Source organism: Notothenia coriiceps, unplaced genomic scaffold (genome assembly GCF_000735185.1).
Source record: "Notothenia coriiceps isolate Sejong01 unplaced genomic scaffold, NC01 NC01_scaffold00000282, whole genome shotgun sequence".
NCBI lineage: Eukaryota > Metazoa > Chordata > Actinopteri > Perciformes > Nototheniidae > Notothenia > Notothenia coriiceps.
This window is the reverse complement of record NW_011332983.1, coordinates 15,714-32,720: the sequence shown is the minus strand read 5'-3', so window position 1 is coordinate 32,720 and position 17,007 is coordinate 15,714. Positions and strand designations below refer to the sequence as shown.

At 41.4% G+C, this 17,007-nt stretch overlaps 1 protein-coding gene across 2 annotated transcripts in view; it reads left to right on the top strand.

Moving 5' to 3' along the window:
* kdm5ba (lysine demethylase 5Ba) overlaps nucleotides 1–17,007 on the top strand; it is a 27,516-nt gene that overhangs the window by 6,714 nt on the left and 3,795 nt on the right. The window contains exons 4-23 of one of the 2 annotated variants that reach the window (XM_010780663.1): nucleotides 1,227–1,397; nucleotides 1,889–2,014; nucleotides 2,314–2,407; nucleotides 2,519–2,619; nucleotides 2,757–2,915; nucleotides 3,350–3,469; nucleotides 3,936–4,094; nucleotides 4,658–4,839; nucleotides 5,007–5,169; nucleotides 5,501–5,620; nucleotides 5,980–6,174; nucleotides 6,350–6,531; nucleotides 7,114–7,238; nucleotides 7,510–7,660; nucleotides 7,976–8,096; nucleotides 8,216–8,571; nucleotides 9,026–9,164; nucleotides 9,396–9,575; nucleotides 9,667–9,828; nucleotides 10,796–11,215. In XM_010780663.1, the coding sequence (XP_010778965.1) occupies nucleotides 1,227–1,397; nucleotides 1,889–2,014; nucleotides 2,314–2,407; nucleotides 2,519–2,619; nucleotides 2,757–2,915; nucleotides 3,350–3,469; nucleotides 3,936–4,094; nucleotides 4,658–4,839; nucleotides 5,007–5,169; nucleotides 5,501–5,620; nucleotides 5,980–6,174; nucleotides 6,350–6,531; nucleotides 7,114–7,238; nucleotides 7,510–7,660; nucleotides 7,976–8,096; nucleotides 8,216–8,571; nucleotides 9,026–9,164; nucleotides 9,396–9,575; nucleotides 9,667–9,828; nucleotides 10,796–11,215 (3,426 nt within the window). Of the gene's footprint in view, nucleotides 1–1,226; nucleotides 1,398–1,846; nucleotides 2,015–2,313; nucleotides 2,408–2,518; nucleotides 2,620–2,756; nucleotides 2,916–3,349; nucleotides 3,470–3,935; nucleotides 4,095–4,657; nucleotides 4,840–5,006; nucleotides 5,170–5,500; nucleotides 5,621–5,979; nucleotides 6,175–6,349; nucleotides 6,532–7,113; nucleotides 7,239–7,509; nucleotides 7,661–7,975; nucleotides 8,097–8,215; nucleotides 8,572–9,025; nucleotides 9,165–9,395; nucleotides 9,576–9,666; nucleotides 9,829–10,795; nucleotides 11,216–17,007 lie in introns of both variants that reach the window. The other variant, XM_010780596.1, reaches the window with a different exon arrangement.

The window sequence follows — 17,007 nt, the reverse complement described above, 5'->3', positions numbered from 1 at the left end:
CGGCCCCTAACGGCTCGACAGTGACGTCAGAGTTCAACTTCCGCATACTCCAGCCTGCTCCAAATACGGGCAAAGAGGCGTAGCCGAGGCGGGACCTCCTGCCACCGAGCTGAAAGTTCCAGACCTACCTGAAGCTACCAAGCTAAGCTAACATGCTCCCCATCTGCACACTGCCTGGCATTTTACGTTTCTAAGGTAAGCGGACATGAAACTATTCAGCAAAACTATAAATAATAATCCAAGTTATTGAGTTTTTAGCATAATACTTCAGAATCTTAAAATCCCTTAACCTTTGGATGCAATTGTGCTAAATTCAACACTGGAATCAAGCACATATTAATATGTTTGCATGACATTATTTATTTATATTTGGCCATCACTTAATTATAGGTTTAATACATTTAAGTCAAGCTAAGGTACATGTGATGGTAGCTAGTTAGTGCTCTTACCTGTGAGGCCTCCTCCAAACAGCATAATAACCAGACTGTATCATTAAAACTAAGTACCAGTTCTAGATCCTTGACTTTAGACAAACAATTCAGAAGACAAAATGTATTTAAAGACCAATCTTTATTTGAATGTGCCTCTTAACCTGAGATATTAGTTATACAGTAAGAGTATTGACAATCTAAAAAAACTGAGCAACTCAACGGTTAACTTTTATATTTCTTATTGTCTAAAGCATTTATTATTTTCATTTTTCCTCTCTCATATTCAGTGTGGACGGATTGAAACAGCGTGGTGTCCAGAGAGCTGCAGAGACTTCAGGGAGAAACCTCAGTGTGATGGACGTCCTGTCTGTTGGTTTGGAGAGGACTGAGGGTCTTTCCTCTGGCCTGATGGAGGAGCCCATGCTGGGCATAGCTGATACCAACTGCACAGGCCTAGTCTGTCACTTTATTTGACTAAATGTGTTTACTTATACATTTAATAGGTTGAGCTCTTAGCCTGCAACCTAACCTGCTCCGGGGCTGGTTAGCCGCACAGCATAAGTTACCATGGAGATCTAGCCTGCTAAAAAGAGAACCAGCTTCGTAGGACCGGAAACCCCGAGTTTTCCCTGAAGTTAGCCGGCTAAGCGAAAATCCTGCTTCGTAGTATACCCCCCAGGACTCTATAAAGGTGTATTTGTGTATGCAATCACAATGAATTGTGTGTTTACATGTGGATATAAAACCACCCCTCCCGCATGGAGACTAAATGGGTCATTTCTCTTTTTTTCATAGCTGGTAAATGAGGAGGGAGGCTTCGATGCCGTCTGCAGAGAGCGGCGCTGGACTAAGATATCCGTCAAGATGGGCTTTGCGCCGGGGAAGGCTATTGGCTCTCACCTGCGGGCCCACTATGAGAGGATCCTCTACCCATACAACCTGTTCCAGACTGGAGACAATCAGCCTGTACGTCCCATTTCTCTAACTATTCATCCCCGACTCTTTCTCTACCAGCGCAATACACTCAGTATTGGTAAATTCGACATAATTATACAACATTTCAATCAATCTAGACTAGCCGAAACATCAACAAGATTGTGCACCCAAAGCACAGCTATGGGACAAAATATTGTAGTTGTTGTTTTACATTTTTTTAAACTACATTTTATTCTTGTTTTATTTCATTAACATTGATATTTTAAAATAGTTGTCTTATCTTAATCATGGTAAATAAGAAATATCACAAATATATTTGGTCATAGTTTTTGTAACACTGTTTCACAAAGATGCTCTATACTTCCACTTAGCATTCTTGCTTTAATGAGGTGTATTTAAGGAAATGGTGGGAGGATATGATATCGGTACCTATTATATGTTTCTCAGTGTGCAATTTTTTTTTTCGTTGAACTTAACAGCAGGTTGAAAGAAGTTTCACATCAACCTTTTCCTCCTTGCAGAGAGCCACCCTGACCAACGACACTAAGGATAAGGAGTACACCCCTCACGACCTGCCGCAGCGGCAGTCGGTGCAGCCCCAGGAGACCTGCAGCATCGCTCGCAGAGCCAAACGCATGAAATCAGAAGTGAGTCCCATCTCTCTCTGACACTGTAACTTATGCCGTGCATATAATTGTATGTGTATGATATGCAAATGTGTTTAAATCTAGATGTTTAGACACATTTCATATTCAAATGCAACCCACACACGGGTAGGCTTTGACAGACAACCATCTGTTTTGAACTTTAATAGTCAAACCTCTTGTTTTCACACCAGTTGTATAGTCTAAAATAGTATCCCTCATATCTTAAGGATCCTGTAATTAGTGCAAATGTTGTTCTCTCTGTCTGTGTTTCTCTCTGACTCTCACTGTGACTCCGACAGAGAGGCTGTGTGAAAACCGAACCAGGGGAAGTTTGTGAGAATCGTCCAAATCTCAGGAGGAGGATGGGAACATATGCTGGCAAACATGAACCTGGTGAGAACAAAGCAAGCTGCAAAGCTCGGTGTATAGAGGAAAAGAGGTTATTTCTGACAGACTGTATGGGAGAATCTTAAAGCCTTCATTAATCCGTCCTCTGTGTTTCAGTGCGGATGGCAGTCCCAGAGGTGAAACGGGAGCCCATTAAATATGAGGATCCAACAGTTTATGGAGAAACTGTATTAGACCAGAAACCTCCTTCCAGTAAAGTAAGTGCATCGTTTTGCATTTAAGTGTTAGCTTACACTCCGACAAATGTGTTGCACTCTGCTGTAAAGCAAACACATCAAATGCAATTGCACATCACACAATTAAAGCTTTGATCTCAATTGTGCGGTCTCCTCAGGTGGACCAGTACATGTGCATGGTTTGTGGCAACGATACTGCTGAGGACCGGCTGCTGCTGTGTGACGGCTGCGATGACAGCTATCACATCTTCTGTCTGATCCCCCCCCTCCACGACGTTCCCAAAGGAGACTGGCGATGCCCCAAGTGCTTGGCTCAGGTGAGCTGCAGCGCAGGGGGAACTCAATCCTGGCAGAGATGCTCCTAATTGGAACCAAGAGAATAGTCATCTGCGAGTTCTTCCCGAATTGTACACAACTCCCGAGTGTTTTTATGCTTTCCAGTTGTCTGTAAGCCCTGTTCTTGTGAAGGTGATATCTCAGGAACATCTGGAGGGATTTCTCTCATATTTGGGCTCAAGGAAGAACTGATTAGACTTTAGTGGATAAATGTCCCCGCACATTAGTGATCTCACATAATACAATTGTGACCATAACTAATTTGTTCATATTGTGACAATTTAAAATAAATGACTAGCAGTGATGACATTTTGAAAAGACGAGGATGTGAACTGACTGTTTGGCGAAGGCATACCACCATAATGCAGTAATTATAGTTTAACTTTATTGTTCATCTTCTTCTTTTCTTTTTCAGGAATGTGGCAAGCCTGCTGTCGCTTTTGGCTTTGAGCAGGCCAGCAGGAGCTACACCCTCCAGTCTTTTGGAGACATGGCAGATTCCTTCAAGTCGGATTATTTCAACATGCCAGTTCATGTGAGTTTGCATCACTGGTTAATTCACATCCAATTGATTTAAATTCTTCTAGTAATTTATAAGGCAGATTGCGGGAGGTCTTTGAGGGAAAAAAGTCCTCAATTCTCACACATACATACATACATACATACATACATACATACATACATACATACATACATACATACATACATACATACATACATACATACATACATATCCTGTGAACAACCCTAACCTAACCCTCGGGGAGGAAAGTCAGTGAGCAACAAGTTTAAGTAGATTATTAAACTCTTAAAGTTCAATATAAGATGAAAAACATTCAGACTGCTTGGTGAAAAAGAGGACATTCTTGTCTCATCAGATGTATTCTGACGTGTTGCAGCGATAACACAGGAACACTTCTCTTGATTTCTCTGATCTTGTGATGAGCTCTGGTTTCTGGACTAGTGCTCACTACCACACCATGTCTCCCGGTGTGTTTCAGATGGTTCCCACTGAGCTGGTGGAGAAAGAGTTCTGGCGTCTAGTCAGCACCATCGAGGACGATGTGACTGTGGAGTACGGAGCAGACATCGCCTCCAAGGAGTTTGGGAGTGGTTTCCCTTTGACCACCAGCCATTTCGAAGTCTCTCCTGAGGATAAGGTACAATCTGTCTGCTGCTATACGCATGATGATGATAAGTGCTTTTAGGTCAGAAAATATTAATGGTTCATATTTTGGTGTCTTTAACTAAATTCATTGAACATTACTGGAAATGAAAAACATTGTTATTGGGTTATAGAGGGGAACGTTTGTATAAAATAGACATGCCTATCCCCGATCAGTGGTCGACTGTAACTAACATTTGTAAGTTAATAATAAATTATATTTATATAGGTTAAGCTTCTTTTGGTACTTTAACTATATTTGGTTTGAATACCTTTGTAATTTTACTTTAGTAAGTTTTGAAATGGACTACTTAAACTTCTGAGTATTTTTGAATGGAAGAAAATGATTGGAATATTTCTCCAACACTGCCTACACAAATATTGATAATCAAAGCAAAAATAACATTGGAATGTTGTTGGGTTTTTCTTGTCTGGTTGCTGGGAAACTTAACAACATTATGACCCGTTTTACCAGTGTAATCACTATAATGCCCGCTGGGGAAAGCTTCATTTAAATAAGAATTGAAGTGGATATTGAGACCTGTGTGTGACCTGCAGCATTACCTGAGCAGCGGCTGGAACCTGAACAACATGCCGGTGCTGGATTCCTCCGTGCTGACTCACATTACAGCCGACATCTGTGGCATGAAGTTGCCCTGGCTGTATGTGGGCATGTGCTTCTCCTCCTTCTGCTGGCACATAGAGGACCACTGGAGCTACTCCATCAACTACCTCCACTGGTAGAGTGCACTCTATTGTAGTCATTTTAAAGTAGAAGTTCTCTCTTGGGGAGTAATTTGATACTTTAACAATAAATTCAGTTGTGTAGATTTAATCATTCTTCCAATAAATGTGTGTGTCTATGCTTTTGAACTGTTTTTACTGAGCGTTTTGACCATATTTGCAGGGGGGAGCCGAAGACGTGGTATGGGGCTCCAGGTTACGCCGCAGAGCACCTGGAGTCTGTCATGAAGAACCTGGCACCGGAGCTGTTTGAGTCGCAGCCCGACCTCCTTCACCAGCTGGTCACCATCATGAACCCCAACACGCTGATGAACAACGGCGTCCCGGTAACCTGCTCTCACTCTCACTCATTTATTATTCATAGCATTTAACTGTCTGAAACAAAGCAAGATCTTTACCTACTAAGTGTGTTGACGGTTACTATAAACCAAATATAATGCTCCTCTTGTATCAACAATGTAAATATGTTGCAATATCTTACCACTTGTTATTCAAATCTTATATTAATACATTATCAAATCAAACTACCGTATAGAGGTTATAGGATTCAACGTGGTCTCTGTTTCATCCTAAATACTAAGGATAATTTAAACACGTGGACTGTCAAACCCTTACGTCTTTTCTTTTCTTTTCTTTTCTTACTCTTCCCATTACTAGATCTATCGCACAAACCAATGTGCAGGAGAGTTTGTCATCACTTTCCCCAGAGCTTACCACAGTGGGTTCAACCAGGGCTTCAACTTCGCTGAAGCTGTTAACTTCTGCACCAATGACTGGGTAAAAAAACTCACTGGAAAAAGATTTCTCTGTTTTCACAATATCAGATCTTTTGTTTATACTTCTGCAAAGTCATGGTGATTAATCATATTGAATGCTTTTAGTTTTTTTTTTAAGAAATATGTATTTTCTCTTGCAGTAATATAAAAGTATGCTAATAGGGGTTGAAAACCAAAGTGGTGAAAAAGCTGTCAATTGTTGTTTTTATTTGTGTAGCACCTTCCCTGTCAAGATGCAGCCTAAAGGGCTTGAAATAACTAAATAATTACAAACTATTTTATAGACACAGATCATATTAGATAAACATCAGATTTTGAAGTTCAGACTAAACTTACTCGTCTCTCTATATACCCTGACAGATGCCCATCGGCCGCGAGTGTGTGTCTCACTATCGCGACCTGAGCAGGTACTGCGTCTTCTCGCATGACGAGATGGTTTGTAACATGGCGTGTAAAGCAGACACGATGGATGTGGAGCTGGCGTCAGCGGTGCAGAAGGAGATGACCGTGATGGTCCGAGAGGAAGAACAACTCAGAGGGAAGATTGACAAGATGGTAAGAAGTTTATTTCTATGTCCACCCATTCTTACAGTTGAAAATAGATATTCAAAAGGATCCATTTGAGAGAGCCTTACACTTCTGATGGAGATTTCCTTTTGTCTGCACAGCTGTCTCGTGTAGTTCCTCTGTTTGCTCTGCAGCTCTAACGACTGTGATCTGTTTTCCCCAGGGTGTGGTACAATCTCAACAGGTGGATTATGAAGTGCTCCCAGACGAGGAGCGGCAGTGCTGCAAGTGTCGGACCACCTGCTACCTGTCTGGCATCACGTGTGCCTGCAGTCCTGGCAAGATGGTCTGTCTGCACCACGCCCGGCACCTCTGTGGCTGTCCTCATAGCAACATGATACTCCAGTGAGTCTCCAGTAACCACAACAACTAAACACACCGCTGCTGAATTTATCTTGTGTGTGTTATTACTACTTTTATGAATTATCTGCATCAATTAAAGCTAAGTCTTGAATGCTAAATGCTACTTGTATCAGGTTATTTCCAAATGTATTCCTTAAAGTAACTTTTGTTTTGTTCTTTTCTGTACATTTAAATGAATTAATTCAGGGGGAAAAATCGAACCAAATAACAGTTGCTTTATATTTCCGACAATTGTTGTTAAATAAATCATCAACCTCAACATTATTAAGAAAATCCAACTTGAAATGGGCAGCTTTGCTGAGAAGGTGTTGATAAAGGGTAAAATAATGTAACTTTAAACTGAGGCACTTACTATGTATCAGCAAAAACCAGCCAGACTTTGAATGTTTGACTGCAATGCAAATTATTCTATCACTGATTTAAAGAGAAAATAATTGTTCCATGAAACCAAATGGGCATTTTTATTACACTTTAATCTAAATATAAGATTTAAAACAACCTTATCCCGATAGCTCTTACAGTACAAACTGTGTTTTCTAAATCACGTTTTGTCTTTCCGTGCAGTTACAAGTTCAAAATGGATGAGCTGTACTCTATGATGGCATCAGTGACGCAGCGCGCAGAGTCCTATAAAGAGTGGCTCTGTAGTGTGCAGGACATCCTGGAGAACAAAGGAGACAAGAAAAGAGGTAAGACAAAGTATTAAATATTCCGTTATACAAAGCTCCGTGATCCCGAGTATATCCATCTCATTTTAAAAGTATTATTGGCTACATTTCCAATTCAAAATCTCTAAAAACGACATGACCTATATTATATATATTTTTAGAATTGTGTATTAAAATGATCTCAAATGCTTCACACCATTGTATTAAACCTACTGTGAGCCAGCCACACTGTATTATATGACTGCACCTTATATTTGATATTATTTAAAAGTTTGTATTGCTTTCTGGTTAGGTTTGGAAGAGCTTCACGGCCTGGTGGAGCAGGCAGAGACGAAGGCGTTCCCACAGATCAGCCTCGTGGATCAGCTGCGTGTCATCGCCTCAGAAGCTGATAAAGTTGCTGCGATGGCCCAACAGCTTCTCAATGGAAAGAGACAGACAAGGTGCCACATTGAGAGGCTTGACATTCTTTTCATAATGCATCACATCCACATTGTTTAATCGAATATTGATGAACCAGTAGAGTGATCTTTTTCAGTTCAGATACTTCTCTGTCTTTGTGTCTTTAAATGACCTTATTGTAAATACTCTATCCAATCATTGTATGAGGTTTTCGGTGTTATTTTTACTGTATTTTAAGGTTCCACAATTGTAGTTTGAGGATATTATGTTTTTTTTTTATTTCAGCTGTTGAAGATAATCATGTCATTTTGATGATGGTTTTATAGATTTGTTGAACTTTTGTTTTTTTACGTCAGGTATCGTTCAGGAGGAGGAAAGTCTCAAAGCCAAAACGAGTTGACTGTTGAGGAGCTGAGGTCTTTTGTCCGACAGTTCGAAAGCCTGCCCTGCAACATCCGACAGGCTCCTTTACTGAAGGTGAGTAAACTTGGATTGTGTGCATGGCTGCCTGAATCTTAAATATCTCTGATGTTGAATTGAGGCTAGTCTAAGCAGTCATATATCCGTCTCTGATGCCTCTTGAATGTGACTTCCAGGACCTGTTGACCCGGGTGGATGACTTCCAGCAGCGCAGCGAGGGTCTCCTCTCTGATGAGGCTCCCAGCCCGGCGGAGCTGCAGGACTTGCTGGACGTGAGCCTGGGCCTGGACGTGGAGCTGCCCCAGCTGCCCCTCCTCAGGGAGAGGCTGGAGCAGGCCCGCTGGTTGGAGGCCGTGCAGACAGCCAGCAGCCGGACAGAAAGCCTCTGCCTGGACACCATGAGGAGGCTGATAGACCAGGGGGTGGGCCTGGCCCCTCACAGCTCCGTGGAGAGAGCCATGGCTCGTCTGCAGGAGCTGCTGACCGTGTCGGAGCAGTGGGAGGAGCGGGTGCTCGGCCTCATGGAAGCCAGGTGAGGACAAAGAGGGGGACTGGGTGAAGCCCATAAACGTTGTGAAAATAGCAAAATAAGACACATTTAAAATCAGCACAGATTCAAACATTTTCACACACTTATATTGGATCTTAAGTGACAATAAGAGGAACTTGGAGTTGCTACACATTTTGTTTCCGATTGACTTAAAATAATGGTGTTAGACCTCAAGTGAAACATGAAGTAAGCTTTAATGCGGTGAATTAAAGAGCATCATGGTGTTGTGACGGTGCTTGACCCACACAGACATTTTGTATGGAACCAGACTCAGGCAAGCAACTCATATGATCTGGTACTTGATCTGTATACAAACCCTTAAAAGATGCCCTTTTTTTAACTAAGAATCAAAACTGCAACACAGAATACAAATGATGTGACACTCGAACATTAGATATTGTAAAGAACCTGAACATGTGCTCATGTCTCTTCACAGACCATGTCACAGCTTAGAAACGCTCGAGGATGCCCTACAAGAAGTAGAAAACATCCCTGCGTATCTGCCCAACTGTCTGCAGCTGAAGGACGTCGTCACCAAGGCCAGGAAATGGCTCAATGAAGCCGAAGCACTTCAGGTAAAATATACTTCAAAATACCCTTCACTCATAAATGGGCGGTGAGGCCAAACTGAAAAGGTAGAGTAGAGAACTTTAGTAGGAAACCCATGTTAAACAAAATATAAATGATAGCAGTATTATAAGATAGCCTTTGGATGCCCGTTGAACTTGATCAGTGCTGAATGTACTCAGAACTTGGCCTAAGATGGTTGAATTTGGATCATAAATCTTATGTGTGCACGCTAACAGCTCGGGGGTCGTATTCCTGTGGTGGACAGCCTCTCTGAGCTGCTCCTCCGAGCGGAGGGCATCCCAGCGAGGCTCAACCCGCTGAGTCGGCTGGAGGCCCTCGTCACTGACGTTCAGACCTGGAAGGAGAGCGCAGCCAAGACATTCCTACTGAAGAACTCGCCTTTCTCTCTCCTTGAGGTATAAACAGATGTTAATATTTTTTCTCATTTCAAATCTGTGTCCCAATTCTAACAGGACTAATTAATATTGTATGCTTTTATGTTTCCAGGTGCTTTGTCCGAGGTTTGATGTAGGAACCGTACATCCAAAGTCGAGGACAAAAAAAGTAGCAAAAGAAGCTACACCGATCAGTAAAAAATCTTCAACAAAACTGGAGTCCCTTTGTGACGTGGAGAGAGCGCTCTGTGAGAGCAAGGACTCCGCCTCTGCTGTGAGTGGAGCTGTCGTTGTTCTCAGTACAGCTGTGTGACTGTTAGATTAACTGAATATTAAGATTTCTCATAATAAATGCAACTGCATTATAATACTAACTGTACCCTTTTGGGTTAAAAGTGTTCTAAATTTGCAAGCAACCTTACCATCTTAAAATTCTTACTCTATTATGCTGATAAAAGACGACTTGAACTGAAGAAGTTCAGGTGACCTAGAGTCTGCTCATTGAAAAGCCTACCACACTTCAGTTAGACTTTCACACTTAATACAGCGGCTTAAATTATTGTATTAATCCAAAATGACCCTCAATGACCTTATATGGGATATTTCTCTCTGGGGCAGAGAGTTTAAAGCTTAATGTTACCGGTTCAATCCCTTCCCCCTCCTCTCTCTCTAGTACTATTAAATTCAAGCTTTGAAGATAAGATTTGAGTCTAATATTTATAGTAATAAAAAAAAAAGACTGAGAAAGTAGTGACAAAACTGTCCTGTTTTGCTGCCTGTCAGACAACATCTACTCCCCCCAAAAACGACCAAACAGCCTCTGGGGTGAGCAGTCACTTTTTGTTTACCATTATGCCCGCCACATAGCAACGAAGGGCAGGATGGATTCCTCAGAAGTGAACAGTTAAACAGGATTGTTTTATTTTAAATAATTGAAACTAATCCAACACAGTGTGGTGATATAACCTTGAGAGCCTTTCCTTATTTTCTCAGTTTCATATCTTATTACACTGAATATCTTTGGGTTGGAGACTTGCCAACAAGATATTTATTGACATGTATAGTCTTTGAGTAAATGGGATGGACTTTTTTTACTATTTTATGGCCTTTTTATGCGAATAATCTTAAAGATAACTTGAAAATCAATCGTTGATGAATGATATTGTTGGTTGTGGTCTAGTCATGAGTGTAATGTGCCATAAGTGATTTGTTTTATTGAGTTGCCTTTGCTTTCTTGACAGATGGCCACTCTTGCTGATGTTCGCCAGAGGGAGATGGAGATCTTGTTGTCTCTGCGTACTTCCAATGAGTTCAAGTTCGTTCCTGCTGAAAACTGTAGTGCACTTAGTGTTTGCATCTGCCAAAAGGCCCCTTCAGGTGCCATGATGCAGTGTGAGCTTTGTCGAGAAGTTTTCCACTGCGGCTGCGTCACAACACCCCCCGACCTCGAGTACGGCCAGGCCTGGCTCTGCCCGCTCTGCCAGCGGTCGAGGAAACCCCCGCTGGACAAAGTGCTGCCGCTGCTGGCCTCGCTGCAGAGGATCCGGGTCCGGCTGCCAGAAGGGGACGCCCTGCGCTTCCTCATCGAGAGGACGGTGCGATGGCAGCACCGAGTTCAGCAGGCCTGCACCGAGGGGGCGCTGGAGAAAGTGTCTAAGACGGTGAGTACTCTTATATTTGAATAGAAGAATGTCTTGATTGTTGTTGATTATATCATTCAGCATCAGAGTAGAAGTGGAAATCATCAGACGCCCAGCCTTACAATATCATCATAATACTTAACTTTATGATATTTTTGGGGTGTATACATTTTGCAATATGCTGAATATTGTGATAACATGGAGATTCATTCAATGTTCAACCGTCAAATGTGCAGTTTGTCAATGTCTGCTTTTGTAATAAGTTATTGTTTTTGTTATGCTTCTGATTAGTTTCTGTGGTCTCCATCTTTGTTTTGACTTTCTTCCTGCCTATCCAGCTGACCTCATCTGAAAAGACTAGCACCTAGTTGACTAAAAAAAGCAATTATAACTAAAGAGATTAATTTGTATTTGCAAACCATATCCTTCACATAATAAAATATATACCGTAATTTTGAATATAAGCCGCAGCAGCGGCATACCACTCTCGGTTCCAATTTTACTTTTGCGCGCTACCTGTCTCACTCTTTTCCGGCCTCCAGCTTTTCCTGCTGGAACCCGCCGCTTAAAGGTGGGGGTCCGCGGACCGGCCATAGAGCCCATAGAGTTAAAGGTGTTGGCCGTTAGCTGTAAAAATCCATAGATTAGCCGCACCGTTATATAAACCGCAGCGTCGAAAAAATAGGGAAAAAGGCGCGGCTTATAGTCCGAAAATTACGGTATGTAGAAACATATCCAATCAAATTAACACTAAAGCAACAGTAAAAGCGAATGTCATTGTGCCTGTGGTGATTATCTGTGTCACGTATGGATCCATAAAGCTCAGCAGACACGTTCAAACTGTTGTTGTGTTGTTGTTGTTGTTGTTGTGAGTTTGGTGCTGTGTCCTCGTGTTGAAGTGCTGGCCTTCAGGCTGCCATGTTTACCAGACAATGTATCTGAGATCGATACAAAGCGACTGTGCTAGGCCTGATGACCTGAGTCCCACCAAACAGTTCGATACCATTAAGCTCTGACCGTCTGTCTGCTTAACTGCTACTGCCGGCCTGCATCTCAAATACAGTATGTTTCCATGTGACACTGAGTTGGATATACTGTATGTGTATGGGAATTGTTGTGTTCTTGTGCACAAAGACTTATTTATTACCTCACCTTTAGGCAATACCAACATTACATATTCTATGAGATATGTTCCACCAAAGTGTTGAGAAAAAGAGTATTAAAGATAATAAGCAATTTTTCATATGGACTCAAACACATTTATTAAGACTCAAGTCAAAATAAACAAGCAGTATTTGCATATATGACCTACATATACCTTCACACATACTGTATATGCACACATGAACTCTGGCCTGTGGTAATGTCCACATGTATGATCACTCACACCACACATAGTACTGTACTAGGCTCCTAGTACTATGGGATTCGTTTTGTATCATAAAGATAAAGCAACACTTTCTCAGAATAAAGCAAAACTATGAGTTTAAAAGAAAGAAAAAATGATTCAAGCAAAATAAAATAAATTTCTAAAATAAAACTATAAGTTGCAAACAAATCATTTGTGTAATCATGTAAACTATAAGTCTTTTTTCTTTGTTTTAACATAGGTTTTTGTTTGCAGTTCTTGTTTCTTCTTTCTCAATGATCAGACTTTTGCTCTCGCTGCAGCTCTATCTATGGCAACACTTGTGTGTTGTATAATTGTTAAATATATATATTTTAGTAGTTTTCAAACAAGACAAAACAAATATTAACATCTTTACCATTAATTGTGACCACAACCTTTCCTGGGTTGACCCTTAAGGACACTGTGGAGCAGCCACAGATTTTCTCAGGAATTTCTACAGGCATAAACCGAACTGAAAAAGATCATACATGTGAGTTAAGACCATTGTATCGATTTGGAAATATAACATTGTGATTTGAACATTTATCAAACCAATTGAAGAGACTAAGGTTGCAGTTTAGATCATTTAAAAAAGCGTCAATTGCCATGAGGTACATTGCTAAAACAGTACTGAGGGACTGACTAATATTGAGTATACACAAGATTACAAATAAAATAAAAGTTAATATGAGTCAAAGGGGCATTGTTTGAAATGTCTAATGACCAATGATCTCCAAAAGTTCAATAATGAATTTCGTTTTGCACACTTACCACAATGGGAAAGGGCCTTGTCAGCAACAAAAGTTGTTGGAGGTAATAGCTGGAAGAATCCCGCTTTCATGGCATCTCTGTTGCAAAGTACATGTCTAGTGTGCATGCTAACATCACATTCAGCACAGAGGAAAGGGCGTGGTCGGCAGTCAAGAAAACGGACAGCAGCTGGATTGCTCCCACACTTTTGGCAGATGCGGTTTGCAACATTTTCTTGTGCTGCTGTGCTGTTAATCAGACGGGGCCTCTCAGTCTTCCACCTCTCTAAAAATAGACTTTTTCTTGTGCCCCAGTCTAAAGAAGCCATAAGAGGAGCGGTTGGAGCTGATGTTTCTAGCTCATCACCTGAGGCATCGCTTAGTGATTGCTGGAGATCTTGTAGAAAACACTCTGTTAAAAGATAAGGAATGAAACAAAAAAATATAGTTTTATACTGCATCAAAGTTTACTTTATGGAGTAGCTGTGGCTTGGAAATATTTAACAGCTATGTTTATAATTATGTTAAATTGTTTTGGCGGTGTTACGACGCGACCCATTCGCAGAATAAACCAGCCCGCCTCGACCACAGAATGCGTGTTTTCCACAAAAGACCCCTAGGTCATACGGTAACACACGAAACATATTCCATGAGATTAAACAGGCGACACTTAGCTCCATGATATCGAACGTATTAGACACCAAAGGGACGTCGGTGGTATAAAACGAGGAAACACCGCTACGTGCTAACCCCCTGATATAAAAAAAAAAAAAAGCTGGGTAAGTTTTTACCAACAACAAATGAAGCAAGACACTACTACGGATGTGTTAAAATAAGATGACTTTCTAGTTTTACGTAAGTCAGTTCCCGAATTTTACGAGCGTGTCGATCTTTTTGTAGTTATACTTATTGTAGGTGCGGTGTAGAACAATGAGCGATAAACATGACTTGACGGGGTTTTTTAAGTGGTTTCCGCGTTTTATCCTACTACTGATTATGGGTCTTACCGGGAACGTGGGAACTACCCTACATGTAAAACATATTACCCCAACTGGACCTTGTAGGAGAAACAAAGAGATGAGTCTATGTTTAAACAGGGTAAAACCGAAGTGTTTACACTGTGGTCCTACAACTTTACCTGTTTAACGCTTAACGTAACGGCTCGAAAACCCCGATTTTACCAGAGTCCGAACACTGGGGACTCGGGAGTTTTCCTTAAAGGTATATCATAAGACGGGCGAAACGACGGAGGTATGGACCGTCGGATTCCCATATCTCGCCTACTTGTTTTTAACTAGGACGTAAATGACACATAAAAGTCAGAAGAAACCAGGTAGGTAACCACAATTAACAATAGAAGAAAGATAATGGCAATTATCTAACAGTCTACGATTGGGGAAGGTCCAAGTTATAATTAACCATGCTCGGTCGTAACAGACCTCGCGAAAAGTGGATATACAATTCACTACGATAGAGTTTATTACTAGTAACTCGGGTCTTAGGAGTTAATTTCATGGGCGGAAAGATAAAATACGACTACTACACTACTAAATTTTTGAATAAAGGAAACAATTATAATAATAAATAACGTCGGAAGAAAGTAAGTAACGGTAAGATTACCTAACGTATGACGGTAATTGTCGGAAACCCGGGACTGTCCTCATCTCAACCCACCAAACATTAGGAGAAATATCCGCCAGAGTTTAGAGGTCCCCGACCGTGACTTGAGGACAGAGCAGACGTCGTCGCTCTACAATTTTGTATCGCATCCGGATGTAATAGTCGTAATTTTGTGGGAGTCGTAGCGAACTAACCCCCTTACGCCTCGAACGGTGACTATCGGTACCCGACATATCCATCGTAACCCGTAAAAATAAGGTAGAATAAAAATAAATAAACATGAATCGTCCCATATAGATCCGCAAGAGGACCACTAGACTGACGTCGGACCTGACTCAATAAGGAGTCGGACTTCTATTCGGCCGACCCCTATTCGTATTACTAAAAAACCTACCACACTTCAAAAACAGATGGAAACGTTACCTCCTACCTAAGAGCAGGAATGTGGAGACACGGAATAAATCTCGGGCCAGATACCGGTTCTTAAAGTTACCGTCCGAAAGACATAAGAGTACGTCCGGAAAAGGACACCACACAGTAACGACGCCCTCTCACACGCACGGACACCACACTGGACGGTAAGAGGGGACTACTCCCCACCCTCGGTCGTGTCCACAACAACGAAGCGGTACGTCAACTCCCCAGTGAGAAAAATAGCTAAATGGGTCAAGTCGACAAAGTCGTGACCGGTGCGACAAACTTAATACACAAAAGGAAGATACATTCCGAGTACCCAAACAAAAAATTCCCAACCCTACCACCCCTTAACCCCGCCCCCCGCCCCCCCCCCCCGAAGCCCGCACGAATAGAAAAAAATCGTTCCTACGGGTTACAACCACAACAACCGAGGAAGAGGGTGAAGACTGATTTTACGCGAAAAAGTTGTAGATAATTTAGGAAACGGTACAGAATCTATGGGTACCAAAGGTCCTGTACTTCGACGAAACCATAACCGGGAACTGAAAATTTACTTAACTGTTAGTTTGTCTTAGTAGTATTACAAAATTTCTCCTGTATAATAAGTATTAAATATATCCGAAGTATAGATGACAACTGTACAAGTATAAGAAATTTCCCCTGGATAGTACGGTTTTACATGAAAATATGGCAGGAAAAGTCACGTACTTGATACACAGATGGGCCCAACAACAGTCCCATCTAGAGTGACACACGACAGACTGAGAAGGGAGAGAGAAGACAGGAGAGAGGGAGTGAAAACATTTTAGTGAGAAGGGAGAGAGCGAAAAGTGGATAGACACGAGGGGACAAAAACAGAATTAGACAGACACTGACATCAGACAGACGGGACAAACTAGAAAGACTGGAGTGGTAACTCACTAAGGCGAGGTTCTAACAGGAATTCTCGGGATCTACTAGAACAACTTGTTCTTTCTTGTTCTTCTTGAGTTATTATTACTCAGAACTATTGAACTAAAGTTTCGGGTTCCGTCTCGGCGTCGTGGTCACTTCTGTGGACTTGGTTAACCACTTTTACTTTTTTCCCTCTGCAGCTACCAGTGGTTTACAAACTCTATGGTTTTCGTTCATCGACGGTTTAGTCCCCTCATATACACGTGAGTATACACTTCTTGTTCTTTACATAACGATAGTACTCAGGATGTATTATCAATGTTACACTAGTATCTTTACCTTGAATGTTAGCATACTAATGTGTTGTCGAATGTACATAAGAAACTTGTTAGCTTGGGTTGCCGTTTTTACAAATGTAACTCTTAGACTACTAATATCGTGCACACTCTGGTCTAATTAAATGATGTACATGTAAGATAGTGTCCCCATTACTTCCTGTAAATTTATCATAAAATACCAAATTTCCAAAAAGCAAAACATGTCGACGACGAGGGTCCAGGCCTCCTTTCGAGGAGCCACAACTACGAGGACTGTGACTGACACTCTAACCAGAACCGAGGTCTCTGACAACCATACATACATTAAACACAAGAGAGATTTCCGGATTTAGTGATAGAGGTATACAGACATTGAACAAAGACACTCTACACCCGTAGACTAAACTTTTACCAATTAAGGTACAA